Source organism: Entelurus aequoreus, linkage group LG22 (assembly GCF_033978785.1).
Source record: "Entelurus aequoreus isolate RoL-2023_Sb linkage group LG22, RoL_Eaeq_v1.1, whole genome shotgun sequence".
Taxonomy (NCBI): domain Eukaryota; kingdom Metazoa; phylum Chordata; class Actinopteri; order Syngnathiformes; family Syngnathidae; genus Entelurus; species Entelurus aequoreus.
This window is the reverse complement of record NC_084752.1, coordinates 36,056,883-36,074,106: the sequence shown is the minus strand read 5'-3', so window position 1 is coordinate 36,074,106 and position 17,224 is coordinate 36,056,883. Positions and strand designations below refer to the sequence as shown.

Genomic DNA, 17,224 nt, shown 5'->3' with positions numbered 1-17,224 from the left:
TAGTTAATATTCTATATTTTAATGTACATTCTGAGGGTCATATAATTCAGGAAAATAACCAAAATTAATTACCTTTTTGTTTAGTTTTTTACTGACTAAGACACTTAGAATGTACATGGAAATATACAATGTGGGATTTACAACATTACGTATGAACAATAAAACACTGAATATTGAGAGAATATGAACGCTGCTCCTCATTGATGGACATCTTTTATAATCCAGCAAGAGCAACAAAGATGCAACAAACACAACGAAACAGACGCAAAGAATAAAAAACATCCACTTGTTGGATATAATATTACTGTTCTGCAGAACTTTGTCGTACAAATCTGCCTCCGTCTGACACTCGCGTATCAGGATTGTTGCTGTGACTGTCCGTTCCCAGAGCTCCGTAAGTCAGTCAAAAGTCCAGATTCTAACCATTGGAATCATTTCCAAAATAAGTAGCCCAGTTAACTGCCTTTTTCATGTGGTTTTGACACCTCACTGGCTGCTACTGAGACAGGATCGATTGCTTCAGTCTTCATTTACTGGGTGTGAGTCTTGCTTTTTGAAGCAGCAAAATTTTCATCACAAAATTTTTTTACACTGAATTTTAATACACTGAATCTTTATATATTGAATTTCTATACATTGGTCTTTTTTTTTTACACTGAATTTTTTATACACTGTTATTTTACACAGAATGTTTATACATTAAATTTTTATACACTGTTTTTTTTAAACTGAATTTTTATACACGTTTGTTGTACACTGAATTTTTATACATGAAATTGTTATTCACTGTTTTTTTACACTCAATTTTTTTATGCTGAATTTTTATACAATGTTTTTTTTTACACTGAATTTTTATACATTACATTTTTTTACACTTTTTTTTACACTGAATTTTTATACACTGAACTTCCTATACACTGTTTTTTGTTTATACTGAATTTGTATACACTGAACTTTCTATACACTTTTTTTTTTACACTAAATGTTTATACATTACATTTTTACACTGAATTTTTATACATTACATTTTTATACAATGTTTTTTTTTTACACTGAATTTTTATACAGTAAATTTTTATACACGTTTATTTTACACTGAATTTTTATACTAGTTTTTTTTACACTGAATTTTTTTACGCTGAATTTTTATACACAGTTTTTTACTTATACTGAATTTTTATACATTGAACTTTCTATACACTGTTTTTTTTACATTGAATTTTTATACATTACATTTTTTTACACTGCATTTTTGTACAGTTTTTTTTACACTAAATGTTTATATATAAAAAAAGTTTTTTTAACACAGAATTTTTATACACTGTTTTTGTTACACTGAATTTTTCTACATTACATTTTTTTACACTGTTTTTTTACATAAAATTTTCATACACTGTTTTTTTAACACTGAATTTTCTGTACACTGTTTTTTTACAGTGAATGTTTGGACTGAATCCGATTATTGATCGAATATTGATCCTAATCGCATTAAAAACAACAAAGGTCTCCTGGGGGGGAGGCTTCACCCGAAGTTCAAAGGAGGACAAGTTGTCCGTCTGTGTGTCAGCTCGTGAACCCCCTCTGTGCTGAGGTCAAAGGTCAGGCATGGCCAAATGATCACTTTCCAATACGATCAATAAAATAAAACCACCAGCAAAGCAAGGCAACATATAATGTTATTTCAATAAAATGAAAATTGTGACTATATTTCATGTTAGTTATTTGTATGGAAACATCAAATAATGAGTACTAAGATATTAAATGTTAATTATTGCAAATTTAATTATATTATTATTGTGATGTATTTTTACGTTATATTTGTAATTGTGTGTGAAATTTAATAACAATACTGTAATGATAAATCAATATTATTTCATGTTAATTATTAATTTGTAAACATACAAGTATTGGTGTTATTATATTTAGTTAATTATCCATATGTAAACAAAGTTTGTGTTTGGTATTTCATTTTAATTGTTCACATGTATTATTATTATATTTATTGTTCATCATTCATATGTAAACATAATTATATTACAATTATTGTCATGGTATCAATTAAAGTACTATCTATCTATCTACTATGTAAACATTAATGTTAATTATTTATGCATGAACGTACAATTATTTGTATTATTGTACCTAATGTAAACTTTATGTTTACATGTAAATTATATTAATAACAGTAATTATCATTCAGTACAATTATGGGTGGTATTCATATATTTCTAATGTGTTTTTATTAACTCTAAGTGAAAAAGTTATTACTATGGTATTTAATTGTAATTATTCATATCTACACATGAACTTTTTTTGTATTATTTAAATATTTCATGTTAATTTCTATATGTAAACAAAAGGTTTTTGTTATTATGGTGTGTCATGTTGACTATGTCGTCTTAAACAGGAGCTGACCATGGTTCTGATGACCAGCAGATATGACAGGAAGCTGTGAGTCAAACGTCACAATAAAAGCACAGACAGGAAGTCAGCCAAATGTACTTCAAAATAAACTTTGCATGCCGAACACAGCCCAATTCAAGTTACCATTTTGGAAAAATACATCTCAAGTGTACATGAGTATTCGTTTTACTACTCAACTTATTGTACACACTAAAAAAAGTCAATAAAGTCAGTCCTTTCCTTAACCGGATGCTGGTCATTTATTTTGGAGGGCATTGACCGGAAGTGTAGTTGTTCCCATGAAAAAGGAGAAGTTCGCTTGAAGGACGAGTATGAAACGTTATTACACCACGTGACAGGAAGTCGGCAGTGAGTGTCGAATATTGACGTCCAAGTGGACGCGAACAGTCACTCGACCAACACAATAAAGAATGATAATAATGATATATTATTAATAGTCTGACCTGCGAGGAGAAGGTCCTGGCCAGCAGGTACATGGATGTCAGCAGCGTCAACATGCTTCGCGTCTTCGTCCAACGCGCACGCCAGGGGACACCACACAGCCGCGCATGCGCAAAACAGGGTCCCGCCGCACTGATGCCTTCCAGTGCGCGCGCACGAGCACACGCGCGCGCCACTGCAGTCTAGTCTCTTAATGAGATTTCACACGCAAATAGAAAGTGCTAATCTGCAGCACCTGCGTTCCTTCAGGTCCGCAACCGTCAGAACCAGAACCAGAACCAGACTCCCAAGTCAAGTCTTGATCCATGAACTCAGTCATCATAGTGGACTACTTTTGGACGCTTTACATCACGAAAACTAAGTCAGGATTCTGAATCACTTTTAGACCACTTTTATGTACACTATCACATTATAATTTACACATATTTGATATTTATGTACACTATCATATTATAGTATACACATATCTTATATTTATGTACACTATCATATTATAATATACACATATTCTATATTTATTTACACTATCATATTATAATATACACATATTTTATATTTATGTACACTATCATATTATAGTATACACATATCTTATATTTATGTACACTATCATATTATAATATACACACATTTTATATTTATATACACTATCATATTATAACATACAAGTATTTGATATTTATGTACACTATCATATTATAATATACAAGTATTTGATATTTATGTACACTATCATATACAAGTATTTGATATGTATGTACACTATCATATTATAATATACACATATTTTATATTTATGTACACTATCATGTTATAATATACAAGAATTTTATATTTTTGTACACTATTATATTATAATATACACATATTTTGTATTTATGTACAATATCATATTATAATATACAAGTATTTAATATTTTTGTACACTATCATATTATAATATACACATATTTTATATTTATGTACACTATCATATTATAATATACAAGCATTTTATATTTTTGTACACTATCATATTACAATATACACATATTTTATATTTATGTACACTATCATATTATAATATACACATATTTTATATTTATGTACACTTTCATATTATAATATACACATATTTTACAAACCCCTTTTCCATATGAGTTGGGAAATTGTGTTAGATGTAAATATAAACGGAATACAATGATTTGCAAATCCTTTTCAACACATATTCAGTTGAATGCACTACAAAGACAACATATTTGATGTTCAAACTCATAATCTTTATTTTTTTTTTGCAAATAATAATTAACTTAGAATTTCATGGCTGCAACACGTGCCAAAGTAGTTGGGAAAGAGCATGTTCACCACTGTGTTACATGGCCTTTTCTTTTAACAACACTCAATAAACGATTGGGAACTGAGGAAACTAATTGTTGAAGCTTTGAAAGTAGAATTATTTCCCATTCTTGTTTTACGTAGAGCTCCAGTCGTTCAACAGTCCGGGGTCTCCGTTGTGGTATTTTACGCTTCATAATGCGCCACACATTTTTGATGGGAGACAGGTCTGGACTGCAGGCGGGCCAGGAAAGTACCCGCACTCTTTTTTAACGAAGCCACGCTGTTGTAACACGTGCTGAATGTGGCTTGGCATTGTCTTGCTGAAAATAAGCAGGGGCGTCCATGAAAAAGATGGCAGCATATGTTGTTCCAAAAGCTGTATGTACCTTTCAGCATTAATGGCGCCTTCACAGATGTGTAAGTTACCCATGCCTTGGGCACTAATACACCCCCACAGATGCTGGCTTTTCAACTTTGCGTCGATAACAGTCTGGATGGTTCGCTTCCCCTTTGGTCTGGATGACATGATGTCGAATATTTCCAAAAACAATTTGAAATGTGGACTCGTCAGACCACAGAACACTTTTCCACTTTGCATGAGTCCATCTTAGATGATCTCGGGCCTAGAGAAGCCGGCGGCGTTTCTGGGTGTTGTTGATAAATGGCTTTCGCTTTGCATAGTAGAGCTTTAACTTGCACTTACAGATGTAGCGACCAACTGTAGTTACTGACAGTGGTTTTCTGAAGTGTTCCCGCGCCCATGTGGTGATATCCTTTAGAGATTGATGTCGGTTTTTGATACAGTGCCGTCTGAGGGATCGAAGGTCACGGTCATTCAATGTTGGTTTCCGGCCATGCCGCTTATGTGGAGGGATTTCTCCAGATTCTCTGAACTCTTTGATGATATTATGGACCCTAGATGTTGAAATCCCTAAACTGTTTGACTATTTGCTCATGCAGTTGTGGACAAAGGGGTGTACCTCGCCCCATCCTTTCTTGTGAAAGACTGAGCATTTTTTGGGAAGCTGTTTTTATACCCAATCATGGCACCCACCTGTTCCCAATTAGCCTGCACACCTGTGGGATGTTCCAAATAAGTGTTTGATGAGCATTCCTCAACTTTATCAGTATTTATTGCCACCTTTCCCAACTTCTTTGTCACGTGTTGCTGGCATGAAATTCTAAAGTTAATGATTATTTGCAAAAAAAAAAAAAGTTTATCAGTTTGAACATCAAATATGTTGTCTTTGTAGCATATTCAACTGAATATGGGTTGAAAAGGATTTGCAAATCATTGTATTCCGTTTATATTTACATCTAACACAATTTCCCAACTCATATGGAAACGGGGTTTGTACAATATACACATATTTGATATTTATGTACACTATCATATTATAATATACACATATTTGATATTTATGTACACTATCATATTATAATATACAAGTATTTTATATTCCTGTACACTATCATATTATAATATACAAGTATTTTATATCTATGTACACTATCATATCATAATATACCAGTATTTGATATTTATGTACACTATCATATTATAATATACAAGTATTTTATATTTATGTACACTATCATATTATAATATACAAGTATTTTATGTTTATGTACACCATCATATACCAGTATTTGATATCTATGTACACTATCATATTATAATATACAAGTATTTGATATTTATGTACACTATCATATTACAATATGCAAGTATTTTATATTTATGTACTCTATCATATTATAATATACACATATTTTATATTTATGTACACTATTATATTATAATATATAAGTATTTTATATTTATGTACACTATCATATTACAATATACAAGTATTTCATATTTATGTACACTATCATATTATAATATACACTTATTTTATATTTATGTACACTATCATATTATAATATGCAAGTATTTTATATTTATGTACACTATCATATATACACAGGTATTTTCTATTTATGTACACTATCATATTATAATATACACTTATTTTATATTTATGTACACTATCATATTATAATATGCAAGTATTTTATATTTATGTACACTATCATATTATAATATACACTTATTTTATATTTATGTACACTATCATATTATAATATGCAAGTATTTTATATTTATGTACACTATCATATTATAATACACACATATTTTATATTTATATACACTATCATATTATAATATACAAGTATTTTATATTTATGTACACTATCATATTATAATATACAAGTATTTTATGTTTAGGTACACTATCATACACAAGTATTTGATATCTATGTGCACTATCATATTATAATATACAAGTATTTTATAGTCATATCATTAACAGTATCATCGCACATTATGATATACAAGTATTATATATATATATATATATTTTTAATTTTTATTTTTTTTATATTGTCTCTGTATTGGTTTTATATTCATTTATTCTTTGTTTTTATTCAGTCATTGGTGTAGCATAATATTGTTTTTAATACTGTTTTTAATATTGTTTTTAATATTGTTTTTAACATGGCTGTGCAGCACTTTGGAAACATTCTTGTTGTGTAAATGTGCTATATAAATAAAGTGGATTGGATTATATTTCAGAATACTTTTACTGCATTTTTTGTAATGTACTATTACAAGTGCACGCGACCCAGCACGTGGAAGGACTACAGACTGGTGGCTCTAACCTCCCATATCATGAAGACCATGGAGAGGTTGGTCCTGGAACAACTCCGCCCTACAGTCAAGCCCCACCTGGACTCACTCCAATTCGCCTACCAGCCCCGACTGGGAGTGGAGGACGCAGTCATCTACCTGCTGAACCGAGCCCACACCCACCTAGACAAGCCTGCGAGCAGTGTGAGGGTCATGTTTTTTGACTTCTCCAGTGCTTTTAATACCATACGGCTTGGACTACTGGGTGTGAAGTTGGAGACGATGCAGGTGGAGCCCCCCTTGGTGTCCTGGGTTGTTGATTACCTGACAGACCACAGTACGTGCGACTGCAGGACTGTGTGTCTGACAGGCTGGTCAGCAACACCGGGGCCCCGCAGGGCACAGTCCTCTCCCCCTTCCTCTTCACCATCTACACCACCCATTTCCACTATCACACAGTGTCCTGCTACCTTCAGAAGTTTTCTGATGACTCTGCGATAGTGGGGTGTATTGAGGATGGTGACGATGAGGAATACAGGGTACTGCTGGAGGACTTTGTCACATGGTGTGGAAAGAACCACCTCCAGCTTAATGTGACGAAGACCAAGGAGCTGGTTGTGGACCTGGGAAGGAGGAGGAGTACCTGTTTCCATCAGGCGGGTGGATGTGGACATGGTTGAGGATTATAAATACCTCGGTGTACACATGGACAACAAGCTGAATGGATCAAAACACGCGGAGGCAATCTACAAGAAGGGACAGAGCCGCCTCTACTTCCTCAGGAGGCTAAGATCCTTCAACGTCTGTACAAAGATGTTGAAGATGTTCTACGAGTCGGTGGTGGCGGGCGCCTTCTTGTACGCCGTGGCCTGCTGGGGCAGCGGGCTGAGAGCGAGGGACGCAAACAGACTGGACAAGTTGGTAGAGAAGGCCAGTTACGTGGTGGGAGTGGAGCTAGACTCTCTGGCGGTGGTGTCAGAGAGGAGAAGTCTAGCAAAACTCCTAGCCATTATGGACAACACCTCCCACCCACGACACTCGGACCTTGCAGAGAGAATGAGCATGTTCAGTGGAAGGCTCAGACTCCCAAAATGCAACACGGAACGACACAGGAGGTCTTTCATACCGACAGCCATCAGACTGTATAATGCATATGTTCCTTGACTGCACTTAAATGTAGAGTATATGTAGAATATATTTATATTATTTATATATTATATATATAATATATTATATATATTATATTATATTATTTATAATTATTATTGTCTATTGTGAGCGAACTGTGGTGCTGAATTTCCCCCAGGGATCAATAAAGTACTTTCTATTCTATTCTATTCTATTCTTATCTCATCCCTTCCACATGCACGTCTATCCTCATTCCTCATTTCCGCAACAACGAACACTTCCTCCTTCTTCGCCAATCACCGTGGTACGTTCACAACAATGGGAATTCTGCAAACTCAGCAGGTCGTTACACTATCCCCCCCTTTCAAAGTCCCTCGTCCCCGAAGGGGACAACAAAATCTCTCAAGTGGGCTGGTCGCCGCCGTCTTGTCGGAGTAGCAGTGTTCCCCCTTCCTGAGGAGGAAGTCACAGGGAGTGTTACATCTCGTGAAGGCCAGGGCGAGGTCCACGGAACGGAAGAACAAGACTCTCTAGTCCCTGGGCTAAGGCCCATTCTCCCCGGTAACTCCACTCCTAGTCCTGCAGGAGTGCCCGTGCCCCGGTACGGTGCTAGCCGGTCGCGGCGCAGGACAACTTTTCTGTCACGGGGTGGGAGTTGGACCCGGTACACAACTTCCCCGAGTCTTTCCAAACACTCTACAAGGGCCCATCCAGTCACTGTCCAGCTTCGGGCATCTTCCCTTTTTCCGCTGGGTACACCCACACCAACTCTTAAGCGACAAAATGTCGCCCTTTTTCGTGCACGTCGTCGTTTCTCTTTTGTCTACGGCCAGCATTCCGCAGCTGGTTCCTGGCGAATTCCTGAGCTGACTCAAGAAGGTCTTGTAGTCTCTTAGCATACTCCGCTCCTGGTGGACCAGCCGGCGCATCCGGAGGTCTACACATCATCATTTCGGCAGGCGTACAGATCTCTCGGCCCAGCATTAAAAGGGCCGGGGAGCAAGAATTGGACTCCTGAACAAGTGACCTGTATGCCATTAACACGAGGGGAACATAGCAATCCCAGTCCAGTTGATGTTTAGCCGTGACAATTGCCAACTGTTGTCCCAAGGTGCGGTTAAACCTCTCCACAAGCCCGTCACTCTGTAGGTGCAGGGGTGTGGTCCGGGTCTTCCGAGAGTCAAGTTTCTCGCACATTGTTGCAAAAAGCCTTGACTCAAAGTTTCAGTCTTGATCGGTGTGGATGATCTCTGGAGCACCGGACCTGCTGAAAATTCCCTCCAACAGCGCGTCTGCAATAGTTTCAGCTTCTTGGTCGGGCAGGCTGTACGCTCCAGGCCACTATGTAAAGTAGTCCATTACTGTGAGGATGTAGCGGTTACCTCTTTCCGTGGGAGGGAAGGGCCCGAGGACATCTATCCCCACTCTCTCCATAGGACAGCCCGCAGGGAATTGCTGTAGCTGTGCATGTGATCTGCCTGCAGGGCCCTTCTTTGCCAAGCAGCTGTCAGAATGCTCACAATAGTCAACCACATCTCTTCTGTGTTGACCCCAATAAAAGGCTTGGCGGAGGCGGCTTAGGGTCTTGGTGATACCAAAGTGCCCAGATCCCGGCGCCCCGTGCACCGCTTGTAGGACCGACTCTCTCAAAGTTCCGCTTGTAGGACCGACTCTCTCAAAGTTTTTGGCACCACCACTTGCCAGCGGGTCTCCCCTGTGGCTGGTTCTCTCCAGCGCCTTTGTAGCACACCATCAGACAGACGCAGGGTTTCGAACATTGACCAGAGGCCTTTTGTAGCATGTGAGAGCATTGCAATCTTCTCCCACTGTGGTCACCGCTGCCCAGCCACCCATGAGCGCACGGCCCTGATGTCACTGTCCTCTCCTTGTCCAAGCTCCCACTCCACTGCCTTGATAGGTGGCTGCAGCTGTCCATCGGTTGGCCCCCTTGCATCCACCACCGCACACAACACATTTGGATGGAGCCCCTCCAGTGTGTCCTTTTTCTCACAATATTGGCAGTTAGTTAGGTAGCAGGGCCGGCAAGAGAGTGCATCAGCATTGCCATGTTGTGCTCCTGGCCTACGGGCCACGGTGAATCGTATGCCTGTAGCTCCTCAATCCAGCGCGCCAGCTGGCCTTCAGGCTCTTTGAAGGACATAAGCCCCTGCAAAGCGGTGTGGTCGGTCTTGACTGTAAAATGAAGTCCGCCCAGGTAATATATGAAGTGACGGACAGCAGTGACTACCGCAAGTAGCTCCCGCCGGGTCACACAATAGCGCCGTTCGGCCTTGTTAAATGTCCTGCTATGGTATGCGATCACCTTCTCGCCTTCTGGTGTCACCTGTGACAGCACTGCTCCGGAGCCAACACTGCTGGCATCAGTGTCCAAGACAAAGGGGAGACTGGAGTTAGGTGGAGAGAGGATGGGAGCCTCCACTAGGGCTCTCTGCAGTGAGCTGAATACTGTCTGACACTCTTCAGTCCAGGTAAACGACTCACCCTTTTGCAGCAACCGGAACAGGCTAGCAGCGAGGCAGGAGAACCCCCTTCACAAACTCTTCAGCTCATGCTCCGACCTCGGAGTGGGCCACTCCTCCACAGCGCGCACCTTCTCAGGTACGGTGCCCACCCCGCCTCCTCCAACTCTGTGTCCCAGGAACGTGACCTCCCGTCTCAAAAAGCAGCACTTCTGGGGGTGTAGTTTTAAGCCTGCTGCTTTCATCCGCTCCAGCACACACTTGAGACCTGCCATGGCTGCTTCAAAGGACCCGCCATGAACCAAGATGTCATCAAGGTACACAACACACTCTTGGCGGGAAATGCCAGCGAGTACCTTGTCCATAAGTCTCTCGAACGTGGCAGGTGCGTAGTAAAGACCAAACGGAAGCACCCTAAACTGCCACAGGCCTGTCGTGGTAATGAAAGCTGTCTTGGGTCTGACGTCGAGGGTAAAGGGGACTTTCCAATAGCCACTGCACAGGTCGAGGGATGAAAACCAGGAGGACTCAGTCACCACATCCACGGCCTCGTCGATACGAGGAAGGGGGTCGGAGTCTTTTTTCGTCACCTTGTTCAAGGGTCTGAAGTCGACACAGAAGCGCCACTCATTCACCCCCTTCTTTGAGACCATTACGACCGGCGATACTCAGGGACTTGTAGAGGGCTCAAAAAGTCCAGCACGTTGCATCTCTTGTAGGACCTTATCAGCTGCGGTCTGACGGGCCAGTGGAAGCCGTCTAGGTCTCATCCTGATTGGGTGGGCTTCCCCTTTGTCAATATTGTGATGGATGAGGTCTGTCTGGCCGACATCATCTTCAGAGAGCGAAAAACAGTGCTTGTAATCTAGCAAGAGTTGCCACAGCTGTTCTTGTTCACTCTGGGTCAATCCATCACAGTTTTTCCTCCAGACCTCTCTCACAACCGCAATTATTTCCCCATTGTCGGGTGGTACAGCATCCATTATGGGGGTCTGCAGGATAGCCATCTGTGGAGAAGTAGCAGGATGGACAACCGGGTTGACTGTCTTTTTGGCCTCTAAGTGTCCATAGGCCTGGGGCTGTTCTGCATGCAAGCAAAAGTTTGACTCCAGGTGTTGTTGAGGAGGGAGGGAGGTCAAAAGCGGCCATCATTGAGGAGTCCTCGGGGGGATGTTTTCAGAACAGCCTGCTCCTGTTTTTGCATCAAGGCCATTCGAGGGAGTCAAATCGTAGATTAGGATTTTGTTTTTCCGCGAACAGACATCTACATCAACACACCCAAGACAATGGGCATATACACACACACACCCCCCCAGCCCCACCCCACACCTTCACCACCGCTTGATTCCCCTTCGGGGTGATGGACGGCTGGCAGCGCTTTATAGCAGCAGTCGACCTCCAGTTCTGTAACCCTGTACACGGTTTGTTTGTCTAATCTTGAACGGGTTTGTGCTGAAAACAAAGTTTCGTTGTACGTGTGTAATGACAATAAAGACCTATACTATCCTATCCCTATGACATCATCACGTCACTTGAACTCTTGGTGAACTCTTAGTGAAAATGAGTGACATTCGTTCAAATGCTATTCCTGAGTGTCTTTTAGGGCAGTGATTCCCTTCCACTCTTGGGGGTAACGATTCGATTCAGAATCAATACTTTTTAATAACATTGTGTGCCAGTTCTACGAGGAACTACATTCCTTCATAAAAACAGCTGCGATCAATTTCTTATATTACTTCAAAGAAAACTGGTTTCGTGCAATAAAATTCTACCCAAACATCTAATAAAGTTAAATACAAATAAGGCAACAAAAAAAGTATCACACACACTGTATCTAAGCAGATATGATCATCTACATCAAAATACAATTCTTAGGAATTCATTAAAAAAAGATGAATTTTGATTTTTTTTTAAATCGATTTAGAATCTTTACAAACAAAAATCACGACTAATCTGAAAATCTTTTTATTTTTTGGACACTCCTACTGTGTTTTGTTTTTCCCGCCACTTCTCCCACCCGTTACCGTTCGGCATGAGGATGCTCTATCTGCCAGTCTTGTTCTGAGATTGTGCACTTCCTAGATTCCTACCTTTTCTCTGTTCAGTGTTTGCTGCTGCCAGACTGTTGTTAGCTTCCTGTGCACTCCCTATCCGAACTCCATTTTTACCTGCCCTCTCTGCACCTTGGGGTCACGCCGCAAGCAACTCCGTCGCCGTGTGACCATGACTGTTTTTTGGTAAACCGCACGAGTTCTTCTTCTTTCGTCAGACGTTAAAGTGGCCATTGCTAACAGGCACCTTTGAAGACCCCTAAGATTTATGAAATCGACTTTTTAAACCAAAAAAATAAAATATAAAACATGTATGCAAAGGACAACTTTCTTCATGATTTGCCAACATTTTATCGTTTGGTTGTTTCACAAGAATATTATAGTAAAGTTATCGACTTTACGTGGGAAACTCTCCAAAATAAAGCTCACCTTTAAATGAACTCCCATCAAATAAAGAAAAGTAGGCAGTTGTAATTGATGACATTCCTCCTATTAGCAGGGAGCTCATCTGTGGATGATCCCGATTATGCAAATATAGAATTTTCTGTAACATTCCATTAGCTTTGAAATCCTGTTTCACCTTTTTTTCATGTGAAAAAATAGACTAATCGTCACTGGATTAAGAATGAGACCATTCATGGAGAGAGAGAAAAAAAAGAAGTGTTTTTAGATATTATATATGTTTGATATTAAAGTGCGTTTCAGAAGGGTTAGACATGATACAAAATGAACAGGGTTGTGCAGAGGTGACTCGCACTGTGACAGCGACATATTGTTCACATATCAGTTTCTCACCTAGGCCTTCAGTGATGTCCTACTTCAGTGTTTTTCAACCACTGTGCCGCGGCACACTAGTGTGCCGTGAGATATTGTCTGGTGTGCCGTGGGAAATGATGCAACTTCACCTAATCGGTCCCAAAAATATTTTTTTTCAAATCAATACTTATAATCTGCAAATAATGAGCCGTTGCTTAGTGTCTGTGCTGTGCAGAGCTCGGCAGGGTAAGCACGTAATACTCCATGTCAGCAGGTGGCAGCAGGTAGTTCATTGCTTTGTAAAAGTCGGAATGTGTCGGGTGAGACGAGGATGGTTTGTTGTGATCACAATATGCAGCTAAAAACGTATACAATGCTTAAACCAAAAATGAACATAAGGAAAAGGCAATGAAGCATGGGAATGGCTATGCAAAACACAAGTAAAACTGAACTGGCTACCAAGTAAACAGAAACAAAATGCTGGACGACAGCAAAAACTTACGGCGTCCACAAAGTACATCCGTGCATGACATGACAATCAACAAGGTCCACACAAAGAAGGAGAGCAACAACTTAAATAGCCTTACTTGTTAACACAAAGCAGGTGCGGGGAGTAGCGCTCAAAGGAAGACATGAAACACCAACAAAACAGGAAAGTCCACCAAAATAACAGGGCAAGACAAGAACTAAAGGAAAACACCAACAAACTCAAAATAAGGCACGACGACCTGGTGGAGTTTCATTTTTTAGCGTTTTCTGCTGGTGGTGAGCCTCCGGATTTTTTAATGAAAAAAACGTGCCTTGCCTCAAAAAAGGTTGAAAAACACTGTCCTACTTAGTCCCACTTGACCTATCAAAATAGCGTAATTGATGTCGCCACACTTGCACACTACTGGCCATTGAAACCCATCAACAGTGCACAAAACGCTCTATTTTTCTGCACATTTGACATTCAGTAAACCCGCATCAGCAATTAAAACATACAGTATTTACGTGGTACTGTCAAAATTAAAATAATTGTATAAAATAAATGAAACATGAAAAAATTAAGAAATAAAATATTTGAACTCACAATTTGTAGCACCCATCCGACGCCGTATAAGCTAGTGGTACGGCTCGTAGTCGCTAGTTGGTCATAGTCGCTTGATTCGTGTGAAAGTGGCGGGCAAACCATTTCGGCTTCCGGTGTCGGCCGACCTCGTCTCACAAGATGTAGTTTCTCTTTAAGTATCCGTCTTGAAAATGGCCACGCAAATATATATCTGCCACCTAATCAACGTGTTGCTCTCCTTCTTTGTGAGTTTTCTCTGGCTTTCTATGGCTCTAATGGCTCTGGTGCCACTTCCTGTTTTTGCAACTTGTGATTGGATACTCACTTGGGACTCCCAAGTCAGCATCCAATCACAGCTTAAGGCCAGCTAGAAGGCCTTACTGAAAACAACTGGTGATCTGATTGGCTATGGCAATTGTCTATCAACTGTATGTGCCCGTTCACTTATAGTGCACACACATTGTTGATCCTGAAGGCAGATTTGGTACAGCATGGCAACATGGCATGGACCCCGACTTAAACAAGTTGAAAAACTTATTCGGGTGTTACCATTTAGTGGTCAATTGTACGGAATATGTACTTCACTGTGCAACCTACTAATAAAACTCTCAATCAATCAATCAATCAATCAATAAGCTAGCTGAATTCTGATTGGATACAAACTGATGGGAGGGGAGGTTAGGTGAGGTGAGGTGAGGTGAGGGGAGGTGAGGGGAGGTGAGGTGAGGGGAGGTGAGGTGAAAGGCGGTGAGGTGAGGTGAGGTGAGGGGAGGTGAAGTGAGGTGAGGGGAGGGGAGGTGAGGTGAGGTGAGGTGAGGTGAGGTGAGGTGAGGTGAGGTGAGGTGAAGTGAGGTGAGGGGAGGTGAGGTGAGGTGAGGTGAGGTGAGGTGAGGTGAGGTGAGGGAGGGGAGGTGAGGTGAGGTGAGGTGAGGTGAGGTGAGGTGAGGTGAGGTGAGGTGAGGTGAGGTGAGGTGAGGTGAGGTGAGGTGAAGTGAGGTGAGGGGAGGTGAGGGGAGGTGAGGTGAGGGAGGTGAGGTGAAAGGCGGTGAGGTGAGGTGAGGGGAGGTGAGGTGAGGTGAGGTGAGGTGAGGGGAGGTGAAGTGAGGTGAGGTGAGGTGAGGTGAAGTGAGGTGAGGGGAGGTGAGGTGAGGTGAGGTGAGGTGAGGTGAGGTGAGGGAGGGGAGGTGAGGTGAGGTGAGGTGAGGTGAGGTGAGGTGAGGTGAGGTGAGGTGAGGTGAGGTGAGGTGAGGTGAGGTGAGGTGAGGTGAAGTGAGGTGAGGGGAGGTGAGGGGAGGTGAGGTGAGGGAGGTGAGGTGAAAGGCGGTGAGGTGAGGTGAGGGGAGGTGAGGTGAGGTGAGGGGAGGGGAGGGGAGGTGAGGTGAGGTGAGGTGAGGTGAGGTGAGGTGAGGTGAGGTGAGGTGAGGTGAGGTGAGGTGAGGTGAGGTGAGATGAGGTGAAGTGAGGTGAGGGGAGGTGAGGGGAGGTGAGGTGAGGGAGGTGAGGTGAAAGGCGGTGAGGTGAGGTGAGGGGAGGTGAGGTGAGGTGAGGTGAGGGGAGGGGAGGTGAGGTGAGGTGAGGTGAGGGGAGGTGAGGTGAAAGGCGGTGAGGTGAGGTGAGGTGAGGGGAGGTGAGGTGAGGTGAGGTGAGGTGAGGTGAAAGGCGGTGAGGTGAGGTGAGGTGAGGGGAGGTGAGGTGAGGTGAGGGAGGTGAGGTGAAAGGCGGTGAGGTGAGGTGAGGTGAGGGGAGGTGAGGTGAAAGGCGGTGAGGTGAGGTGAGGTGAGGGGAGGTGAGGTGAGGTGAGGTGAGGTGAGGTGAGGTGAGGTGAGGTGAGGTGAGGTGAGGGGAGGGGAGGTGAGGTGAGGTGAGGTGAGGTGAGGTGAGGTGAGGTGAGGGGAGGTGAGGGGAGGTGAGGTGAAAGGCGGTGAGGTGAGGTGAGGGGAGGTGAAGTGAGGTGAGGGGAGGTGAGGTGAGGTGAAGTGAGGTGAGGTGAGGTGAAGTGAGGTGAGGGGAGGTGAGGTGAGGTGAGGTGAGGTGAGGTGAGGTGAGGTGAGGGAGGGGAGGTGAGGTGAGGTGAGGTGAGGTGAGGTGAGGTGAGGTGAGATGAGGTGAAGTGAGGTGAGGGGAGGTGAGGGGAGGTGAGGTGAGGTGAGGGAGGTGAGGTGAAAGGCGGTGAGGTGAGGTGAGGGGAGGTGAGGTGAGGTGAGGTGAGGGGAGGGGAGGTGAGGTGAGGTGAGGTGAGGGGAGGTGAGGTGAAAGGCGGTGAGGTGAGGTGAGGTGAGGGGAGGTGAGGTGAAAGGCGGTGAGGTGAGGTGAGGGGAGGTGAGGTGAGGTGAGGTGAGGGGAGGTGAGGTGAAAGGCGGTGAGGTGAGGTGAGGTGAGGGGAGGTGAGGTGAAAGGCGTTACACACATACAGTTGTTGACAAAATACACTGTACATTATATACCTCAGCTAACTAAACTATGGAAATGTGTAATATAATTCATATAGCAATACGCTCTCACTGCACAGCAGGCCAGCAGTTAGCCGAGTCATTGCGCAATCCATGTTGAGGCACAAATCAGTGACGTGCCTCAACTGGCTGCTGATCACCGCACCGTCTCTTCTCAGTATTTGAACGGCAAATGTGAAAATAAAAATAAAAATAATCTAAAACTGGTGAAGTTAAATGGAAAATAACTTTAGTATAATCACTGGATACATATAACAATTTAATGTTTTTTTTTTCTTTTTAAATTTTTTTTCTTTCCATGATGGCAGGTGAGGCCCCGCCTCCCCTGCCTCTAGTGACTGCACGCCACTGGTCATAACTAGTCTCCCTTTTTTGTGCTCTGATTGATCCATCTATTCTAAAGATTGTTGTTAGTAATATTAATAAAATACCCACATTTTACTATAGCTTTT

The 17,224-nt window shown here is 41.8% G+C and overlaps 1 protein-coding gene across 1 annotated transcript in view; it reads right to left on the bottom strand.

Annotated features, from left to right (window-relative positions):
* The window catches only part of LOC133639599 (malate dehydrogenase, cytoplasmic-like), a 28,676-nt gene extending 25,675 nt beyond the window's left edge, over window positions 1–3,001 (bottom strand). The window contains exon 1 of the mRNA XM_062033043.1: window positions 2,868–3,001. Within this exon, the coding sequence (XP_061889027.1) occupies window positions 2,868–2,921 (54 nt within the window). The 5' untranslated portion in view covers window positions 2,922–3,001. The remainder of the gene's footprint in view (window positions 1–2,867) is intronic.
* Between the last annotated feature and the right edge of the window lie 14,223 nt (window positions 3,002–17,224).